The following is a 10,251-nucleotide window of genomic DNA, read 5'->3' on the forward strand; positions in this document are numbered from 1 at the left end:
AAGGATTCTGGGCGGCTTACACCAAAGACAGTATACTAGATAGCATATTGACCCCCAACAATCTAGGTCCTCATTTTACCCACCTCGGAAGGATGGAAGGCTGAGTCAACCTTGAGCCAGTGAGATTTGATCCGCTGATCTGCTGAACTAGCTGTCAGCTGAAGTAGCTGCAGTACTGCACTCTAACCACTGCGCCACCTCGGCTCTTTTCTTTGGTTGCATTCAGTTCATACTCAGTAAAAGTACCTTTCTCTATGAAAATGGAGTTGGGGTTTTTCTTTCTTGAGTATTGAAAGGAGGCAACACATATTATGACTTTTCTGGCCACATTTGTTAAGTGAATCCAGTGGTGAAATCCAATTTTTTTTACTGCTGGTTTTGTGGGTGTGGCTTGGTGGGCGTGGTCTGGCTTGGTGAGCGTGGCAGGGGAAGGATACTGCAAAATCTCCATTCCCACCCCACTCCTGGGGGAAGGATATTGCAAAATCTCCCACTCTGGGGCCAGCCAAAGGTGGTTTTTGCTGGTTCTCCAAACTACTCAAAATTTCCACTACTGGTTCTCCGAAGTGCTCAAAATTTCCGCTACCGGTTCTCCAGAACCTGTCGGAACCTGCTGGATTTCACCCCTGAGTGAATCACTGCAGTTCTTAAATTAGGAACACGGTTGTTAAGTGAATCTAGTTTCTCCATTGACTTTGCTTGTCAGAAGGTCACAAAAGGAGATCACACCCCTCCGGGACACTGCAACTGTCATAAATGTGAGTCTGTTGTCAAGCATCCGAATGTAAATGACGTGACCATGGGGGATGCTGCAACAGTCATAAGTGTGAAAAAATGGTCACAGGTCACTTTTTTTCAGTGCCGTTGTAACTTTGAAAGGTCACTAAATGAACTGTTGTAAGTCAAGGACTATCTGATCTCTCCTGGAAATTGAAATCTGATTTCAATTGAAATTATAATTGAAATATAATTTGAGGACGCAAATGTTTGTGTATTTCGTAACATTTGTGATGCATGCGTTTCTTGCTAGCAGTTTCGCCTACAAAATATGATTTGCAAACAGTTATACCACAAGCATTTTACTGTCAGAGAATCATGTCATTCATTCAGAGAAGGAGACATAAAATAAAAACAAAAGTTTGTGTATCAATTTTGGAAGTGAAAATTGAGCTCGTATTGAACAGGGAAATAAACTATCCACCTCTGTTTCTTGTTCAAACCTTTCCTTTGTTATGACACTAAATTATCACGCTGGCAGTTCTTTCAGGTGCCGGAAAATTCAGGTCCTGTGCAAAGCAGCATAGGACACACACTTGCGATGTTTGTCGTTTTTCTAGCTGAAATGAGTCTTGTCGTAGCAGGCAGAGATACTGATGAGCTTAATCTTGACCAGGAAAATTGTTCTTGGCAAATGAAACACATTTGGTATCTTGCGCTCCCTGCTTCAGTCTGAAACAGTGATGGATTTTGATTGCATTAAAAGAAGAACATTAAAGAGATTGGAATTTGAGAACTCGGAAAAACAGTTAATTTTGAAAAAGAAGATTTGATTTAGAAGTTATGCCAATTCTTTTCTCACATATCTGGTCTTTGGAAGAAAATATTGTTGTTCCTTCCCATGTTAAAGCAATTTATAACAGCCCAGCGTTCGCCTGATGTATTGAGTATTTCAAACAAGGCCTTTTCATCAGTTATTGCTAGGAAAATTCACTAATTGACATAATTCAGACCTCCGGATTTTTCGTCGGGCCCTGAAAACTTATTTATTTCAACTAGCTGGGCTGGCTTGAGTTAAATTTTAAACCGATTTTAAATTGGGTTGTTTTTAAATTACGGCCAAAAATATTTAATCATTTTAAACTGTTTTTTAAATTTTGTATGTTCTGTTTTTTTTTTTTTTTTTTTTTTACTCTGGCTGTTCACCGCCCTGAGTCCTATTGGAGAAGGGCGGCATAGAAATGGAAACAAACAAACAAACAAATAAATAAATAAATAATCCACATAAATAAATAAATTGACATAATTCACATAAAAATTCATATAAACGACCTTTGCAATCATATTATAAGCTACTGAGTTCTCTTTACTGATGATGTAAAACTATTCAACACCACCGACAATGCTGCTACCCTACAAAAAGACCTTGACCATGTCTCAGAATGTTCAAACAATTGGCAACTTCAAATCTCAACCAACAAATGCTCTGTCTTACACATTGGCAAAAAATATCAGAACATCAAATACAAGCTGGCCGGATACGACCTCGTTGATGACTCTCATTCTGTCAAGGACCTTGGAGTACTCATCTCAAATGATCTAAGTGCCAGAGCCCACGGTAACAGCATTGCCAAAAAGGCATTAAGAGTTCTTAACCTAATCTTGTGAAGCTTCTTCTCTGGTAATATTGTACTGCAAACTAGGGCATACAAAACCTTTGCTAGATCAATTCTCAAATACAGCTCATCTGCCTGGAACCCGCACTGCATATCGGACATTAATAAAATTAAACAAATCCAGAGATATTTCACGAGAAGAGTCTTCCACTCCTCTGCTCGCAACAAAATTCTTTATGCCACCAGATTTGAAATTTTGGGATTAGACAATTTAGAAGTACGCCGCCTTCGGTCTGACCTAAGTGTAGTACGCAAAATTATCTGCCACAACGTCCTACTTGTCAATGACTACTTCAGCTTCAACCGCAATAATACAGGAGCACACAATAGATACAAACTTAAGGTAAACAGCTCCAAACTCGATTGCAGAAAATACGACTTCAGCAACAGAGTGGTCAATGCCTGGAATGCACTACCTGACTCTGTGGTTACTTCCCTAAACCCCCATAACTTTAACCTTAGACTGTCTACTGTTGACCTCACCCTCATTCCTAAGAGGTCTGTAAGGAGCAGTGCGTAAGTGCACCAACGCGCCTACAGTTCCTGTCCTACTGTCCCCATTTACTTGTACTCATTTCATGTGCTCATGTCCATGTTTATACTTATACCTGTTATCTCGTACATGTTTGACAAATTAAATAAAATACATAAAATAAACATTTAATTGAGAGGGAAACTATATAAGTAGACATCAAATGTATGATGTTTTGGAATTGTAAGCAGTTATAACAAAAAAGGTTCCATCTCTCTTTTGTGCTACCTACAAGGAAGATTCTAGAAGTGTCAAGTAGGCCAAGGGCATTACCCAGTTAAAAAGTGCCAGGTGAATTATTTATTTATTCATTCCTACTCCCCCTCTCCAGGAGCGCCTAATGGCTTACCTAACACTCCTTCCTTCAATTAGTTTTGCAATAACCTTGGGAAGAGCCTTGGGCTGAGAGGTACTAGCTGGCACAATATAACTTGCAACTCTGTAATCACTACTTTGTGGTTTTACCCATTGTTGTTTATGCGATTGATGTGATGTTTATAATCAGAATCAATAGACTCTGATTATACCAACGCAAAATCTCTAGTAAATAACAATACAATAAAATTAAAAAAAATCCAGTTAATGGTCTCCACTTCTTCAAGATTGGACAGATTTAATTTAGGCTTCTTGGTTTGATTTTGGCATTGAAAGATCAAACGTATTATTGGGACCTATTTAATTATAGTTTTTCTTTCAATATCTGAAATTTGCATTATAGGCAGTGTAAGAGAGATAAACAGAAATGTTTCTAGTAGTATAGAACTGCATTAATTATGTGAATTGCAACATATATCAAGTACGAAAACTATTTGTCCGCAGTTTCAACTTTCCCAGTTGAAACCGGGAAGGTTTTCAATACCCCAGAAACCAGAAAACAAGGTTAAAAGCTAACTTAAATTCACAAAATTTCTCAAACTAGCAAAATTCCTCTAAAATCAATCTGGGCTGCTGAATTTCAACTTGCCCGGTTGAACAACCCAGATTGAGTTTAGAGGAATTTTACTAGATTGAGAAATTTTGGGTTTTTCAGTTAGCCTTAACCTTGTTTTCTGGTTTCTGGGTATTGCTTGGAACCCTATACAGGCTGTAATACCAGTAATACCAGTAAGTTACAACATTTAAAACAAATAGAATTCTTTGGTAACACAGTACAATCAGATCAAGTTGACATAACCGATGGGAAGTACAGAATTTGATTTTACTTTACTAAGATTGGGAAACATGATAGATTGGGGGATGTCTGCACATTTTATAAACAGTTTTCAGTTTGCGGAGGTTGCAATTTCTGCAAGTGTTGCGTTTCAAGAGGCAGACGCATTTCCTTTCCCATGGATCTCTCTGTCAGCACCATTCTCCTCTTGACCATCTCCTGCTGCCTGTGGAATACAGAAGCCCGAGTTTATAGATATGTGCTCACTGTGCCAAATGGGAATGCTTGGGGTCACTGGGGCCTGAGAGAGTTTTGCTCTCGCGGCTATGCTCATGGCTTCTCCCTGAAGGTAAAAGCTTACTGTTTCAGATGCTCCTTTATTTCTGCATGTTCCTTTGAACTTAGTTCCAAAATTCAAAAAGGAAATGTTTGAGAGTGCAAGGGTGTCATGGGGCTCTTGTCCTATTTTTCACTTTGTGTTTTAAGAAAGGCAGTCAGGAAGTACTAATTGTGATAATGTTTAACTCTTTTTATTCTATAATAAAAGTGGAATAAAGCGAGCTAGTTATTATCGGTTCCTTTGGAGAAGACTTCAGCATTAGCAATAGCACTTAGACTTATATACTGCTCAGTGGCATAGGGCCTAGCTATCTTCGAGACTGCCTGCTGCTACCGACGACCTCCCAGCGACCCGTGCGCTCCCACAGAGAGGGCCTCCTCAGGATGCCATCAGCCAAACAATGTAGGCTGGTAACCCCCAGGGGGAGAGCCTTCTCTGTGGGGGCACCTACAGCTGCCCCCAGAGATAAGGAGAATCCAAGACCTCAGTGCCTTCCGCCGTGCCCTTAAAACCCACTTTTTCCAGCAAGCCGGGCTGGCTTAGGAAGAAATTTTTAAAAAAATTTTAAATGTTTAATTGGTTTGTGGTTTTTTAAATTTTGGGCCAAATTTATATAGATTTTAATTGTTTTTAATATTTGTATTTCATGTTTTTAATTCTGGCTGTGCACCGCCCTGAGTCCTCAGGGAGAAGGGCGGTATATAAATTGAAAAAAGAAAGAAAGAAAGAAGAAGAAGAAGTGGTGGGTTGCTACTGGTTCTCCCCGGTTCGGGAGAGCCGGTAGTGGAAATGTTGATGTGAGAGCGAACTGGTTTGCTCCTACCGTCAGCTGGGCCCTCCCACCTGCCCCTGCGCTTTATTTCTTTGTTTTTAGCCCAGCTGAAAGGCGTGGCAGAGCGGATTGCCCTGCCTCAGCTGTTTAGGTAATTCAATGCGCTTGTGTGAAGCGCAAGTTTGGTGTGCATGCAAGCGAAGCAAGCACTCGCGTGCCGATCACATGCAAAGCGTGTGCGTGAAACGAACCGGTGGTAACACCGGTTAGAACCCACCACTGATACTGCTTCACAGTGCTTTACAGCCTTCTCTAAGCAGTTTTACAGAGTCATCCTATTGCCCCCAACAATCTGGGTCCTCATTTTACCTTTCAAGGATGGAAGGCTGAGTCAACTTTGAGCCTGGTGGGATTCAAACTGCCAAACTGATGTATATTGTGATTTCTGTCTGATGTTATCCAAGCACATAAAATGGACTAATTCAGTGAACAGGTTGTTTGAACATATTATACATAGCAGATCTAGACTTGATCTAAATCATTATTGGTTAAATGCTGGACATTCTGAGAATTGAAGACTGCAACACCAAGAGAAGATATATTGAAGTCTCAAAATATTAAATATGAGCCAACAGTGTGCTGTAGCTGCCAAAAAAGCCAACACAGTCCTAGGCGGCCTTAGTAGCACTTTATAATGCCTTGGTAAGACCACACTTGGAATATTACATCCAATTTTTGTTGCCACAATATAACAAAGATTATACTGAGACTCTTCAAAGAGTGCAGAGAAAAGCAACAAAGATGATTAGGGCAGCAGTCCTCAATCTTTCTGGCTGTGTGGACTGGTGTGTATGGGGGAGAGGATGGTCTCATACGCACGCACGCACCATTTGCACAAATGCAGCTTCCTGTGCTCACCGCTTGCCTGCTGCTTTCCAATGGGCCAACCCACAGACCAGGGGAAGCTAAAACATATGAAGAAGGTTGCGGGTTGTAGAAAAAATGCTTTTATAAGATTTTTGCTACCGGTTCTCCGAACCACCTGCCACCATCACTACCGATTGGGCGATCCTGTCCGAACTAGGAGCATTTCACCCCTGATTGGGGACTGGAGGCTAAAACATATGAAGAACGGTTGCAGGAACTGGGTATGTCTAGTTTAATGAAAAGGACTACGGGTGACATGATAGCAGTGTTCCAATATCTCAGGGGCTGCCACAAAGAAATGGGAGTCAAGCTATTCTCCAAAGTACCTGAGGGCAGGACAAGAAGCAAAGGAAAGAACCAATCTGGAATCAAGGAGAAATTTCCTGACAGAACAATTAATCAGTGGAATGAGTTGCCTCCAGAAGTTGTGGGGTGCTCCAACATTGGAGATTTTTAAGAAGGGGTTTTTATGAAATGATATGGAGTTTCCTGCTTGAACAGGGGGTTTCACTAAAAGACCTCCAAGGTCCCTTGCAATTCTGTTAATTCTCATTTTCCCAGGTAGAAGCAGCCCAAGGGAATAAGGATGATACAGCTCTGAATGGAATCCGCTTGTACTGTAGTGATGGTAGAACAATTGAGTCTACAGTTGGACTGTGAGTAACTTACCCTCTTGTCATATTTCATTTTCTTGTCATGAAGAGTAAGAGAGGAGATGACTGGTGCTTTGTTCACTGCTATCCAATCCTGGAAGTCAGTTTTAGTGATATCAGAAGGGGAGGACACTGAAAGGTTGTTTAATGGCCTCTCCGACTGAGCAGCTGACATTAAATCATGGATGGAGACTTTTCTGTTCTTGTGAAGTTGAGCAGAGAAAGAAAGTCAAGCAATGCTGATTACACTCCAGGAATCTAATCTCCTCTCCTCTCCTCTCCTCTCCTCTCCTCTCCTCTCCTCTCCTCTCCTCTCCTCTCCTCTCCTCTCCTCTCTAAAAAGGGAGGAGGGAAACAAAGAGAAAAGAAAAGGCAGCAGGAGAAGTGGAGAGTATAAGTAAAGGTAAAGATTCCCATCGCACATATGTGCTAGTCGTTCCTGACTCTAGGGGGCGGTGCTCATCTCTTGTTTTAAAGCCAAAGAGCCAGCACTGTCTGAAGATGTCTCTGTGGTCATGTGGCCTGCATGACTTAATGCCAAAGGTGCACAGAACGCTGTTACCTTCCCACCAAAGGTGGTCCCTATTTTTCTACTTGCATTTTTTACGTCCTTTCGAACTGTTAGGTTGGCAAAAGCTGGGACTAGTAACAGGAGCTCACCCTGTTACGCGGCACTAGGGATTCAAACCGCTGAACTGCTGACCTTTCGATCGACAAGCTCAGCATCTTAGCCACTGAGCCACCACATCCCATACATAGTGTAAGTAGTGGATAGGCAAAATAACTTGACTCCAGAACTCTGTTATTCACCTGGTTGTAAATACTTTCTGTACATTTTTTTAAAAGCCCCCAATGTGATGGGCTCTGCATCTATTGTTACTTTTGCTTTGTAAAACTCTTCCAGTCTAAATATTAACCCCATCACAATGTGACAGGGAGCCACAGCAAATATATCAACATCCTTTTGCCCCCTTTCCTATCCTCTTTCCGTTCATGCCTTCACTCCAACAACAATATTTATCGACTTTAATCTTCCATACCCCTCTCTCATTGTGCAGTTCATGTATCTATCTACCGTTCTCATAACACTCCTTGTGGGGAGACATGGACTGCACTGCTGAGCTACATGTCCAGTTCTTAATGTCAGATACTGGAATTCTGGGCAAATCTCTTCAGAATCAAATCCCAGGCAACTTAGTCAGATAAATGCTAGGGAATGGTTTCGTTGCTGTATTAAACATGATGCGATTGTACTGACAGAAAATTTGTATTATTTACTGATTTACTGATATCTTTTATGTATGTATCAGATCTTTTAATCAGAGTAGAATGCAGTGAAAGTGATTTGTTTCTGGCCAAAAGGTGGCCTCATTTTGTCAGTTTAAGGTTTGATCTGTTCACAAAACAGATAAATCAATAAAAATCAGAACAATTACAAAGAAAGGGGCTTCTGCAAGCAAATGTCCAGTCCTAACTCAAACTTAACCATTATATCCGGAACTCTTGAACTACTAACAAGTTTTTAATCTAGACACCAAAGATGCTTATCCATCCACGTTTTTTGCAGGTGGGGAACCTGGACCACAAGTCAATTTTGCCGCTCGGGCTACCTGGTTTCTTTTTCTCTGAGAGTAGAACCACCTCAAGGGGAGGGTGATGATACATCAGCTAACAACATCCAATTCACCTGCAGTGATGGTAGTCCCATGGTAGGCCACGGCCTGCGTTGGGGTGATTTTGGCCCATGGAGCAGACGCTGCCCCTCAACTGGCATATGTGGGATCCAAACAAGGGTGGAGGAATATCAGGGCAAAGGTGATGACACAACACTCAATGATGTGCATTTTTACTGCTGTTAATACGTTGATACGTATTTTCTTACCGCCTCTAATTATTAAATATTAACATGAGAATATGGTCTCTCTCTCTCTCTCTCTGTCTCTCTCTCTCTGTTGAAGTTTTTTAGTCTACATCTTTTACTTCAGAGAATAGAAAAATATTAAAAGAAATATTATGCCAAAATAGTTAAAGAACCAAAGAAAGTTGATACTTTCCGGCCCCCAAGGCTCCACCCGTTTGCCAGGTTGCACAGATCCTCACGGCCCGGGCCTTCGTCTGATGTTGTGCAATGCCAGGTCCGTAGTAAATAAAGCCCCCCTCATCTGTGATCTTGTTCAGGAGGGGGGAGCGGACCTGGCGGGTATTACGGAGACCTGGTTGGGCCCGGAGGGAGGGGTCCCTCTGGTAGAAATGTGCCCACCAGGCTTCCGCGCATTCCATCAGCCGAGGTCACAAGGGAGGGGCGGGGGAGTAGCGGTTATTATTAGAGAAGGCCTTAGGCCCAGGGAGACCACTGTACCTCAGACAGCTGGTTGTGAGTCCCTCCTTGTGAAGTGGGGCCATGGGGTTCAGATGGGCTTGCTGATCACGTACCTGGCTCCCTGCCGCGTGGCAGCAACCCTGCCTGAGCTACTCAACGTTATTGCTGCGGTGGCGGTTGATACCCCCAGACTTATGGTCATGGGGGATTTCAACCTGCCGTCCGTGGGCGAGACGTCTGAGGTGGCTCGGGAGTTCATGGCTTCCATGACGGCCATGGATCTGACCCAACTAATTCATGGCCCTACGCACACTGGGGGAAACACACTGGACTTGCTTTTTGTCTCTGGACAGTGGTTGAGTGATCTTGAGATAGGGGATGTAGTCATCGAGCCCTTGTCATGGTCGGATCACTCTCTCCTTCGCCTTGACCTTCGTACCGCGGCACCCCGCTGCAGGGAGGCGGAACCGATAAGATGGTACCGCCCCAGGCGCCTGATGGAACCCGATAGGTTCCAGACGGAGCTTGGGCCAATTCCTGAGGTTCTGGCTCACGCCTCGACTGGAGACCTAGTGGCCGCCTGGGATAGGGCGGCCGCTGGGGCCCTGGATCGAGTCGTGCCTTTGCGGCCTCTGACCCGGCGCGGATCTCGCCTTGCTCCTTGGTTTACCGAGGAGCTGAGGGAGATGAAGCGCCGGAAAAGACGCCTAGAGAGTAGTTGGAGAGCTAGTCTTTCTGAATTGGACCGGACACTGGTTAGATCCCATATTAGGACTTACCTAGTGGCGATAAAAGCAGCAAAATGTACGCATTTTGCTGCTCTTATTGCGTCATCAGATAATTGCCCGGCCGCCCTGTTTAGGGTGACCCGCTCCCTGCTCCACCAGGAAGCGCGGGAGGACCCCTTGGAGGGAAGAGCCGAGGACTTTGTTCAGTATCTGTATGACAAAATCACTCAGATTCGGGAAGGTCTGGACTCTGACTGGGTAGATCCACCGAGAGTGACGGAGGCAGGTCTTGAGACTGTTATCTGGGATGAGTTTGATCCTGTGACCCCAGATGACGTGGACAGGATTCTGGGTAGATTGAACGCGACCACATGTTTGTTGGACCCGTGTCCCTCCTGGTTAGTGCTGGCTTCCCGGGAGGTGACGCGAGGCTGGC

General features: G+C 43.4%; 1 protein-coding gene across 1 annotated transcript; it reads left to right on the top strand.

Moving 5' to 3' along the window:
- The first annotated feature begins 4,229 nt into the window (after positions 1–4,229).
- LOC139317035 (vitelline membrane outer layer protein 1-like) lies at positions 4,230–8,667 on the top strand. Its single transcript, XM_070943943.1, has 3 exons — positions 4,230–4,424; positions 6,676–6,770; positions 8,335–8,667. The coding sequence occupies exons 1-3, from the start codon at positions 4,254–4,256 to the stop codon at positions 8,624–8,626; spliced, it is 558 nt and encodes a 185-aa protein (XP_070800044.1). The 5' UTR covers positions 4,230–4,253; the 3' UTR covers positions 8,627–8,667.
- Positions 8,668–10,251: the final 1,584 nt, after the last annotated feature.

Source organism: Pituophis catenifer, unplaced genomic scaffold (assembly GCF_029215685.1).
Source record: "Pituophis catenifer annectens isolate HBS135680 unplaced genomic scaffold, rPitCat1.0.hap2 SCAF_4, whole genome shotgun sequence".
Classification (NCBI taxonomy): domain Eukaryota; kingdom Metazoa; phylum Chordata; class Lepidosauria; order Squamata; family Colubridae; genus Pituophis; species Pituophis catenifer.

What these genes read in the sequence shown, in the direction of transcription:
- LOC139317035 (XM_070943943.1), top strand. Translation starts at nt 4,254, where the DNA reads ATGGATCTCTCTGTCAGCACCATTCTCCTCTTGACCATCTCCTGCTGC. An exon ending in CTCATGGCTTCTCCCTGAAG is followed by an intron (nt 4,425 to 6,675) that starts GTAAAAGCTTAC and finishes TCATTTTCCCAG; the next exon opens with GTAGAAGCAGCCCAAGGGAA. An exon ending in ATTGAGTCTACAGTTGGACT is followed by an intron (nt 6,771 to 8,334) that starts GTGAGTAACTTA and finishes CGTTTTTTGCAG; the next exon opens with GTGGGGAACCTGGACCACAA.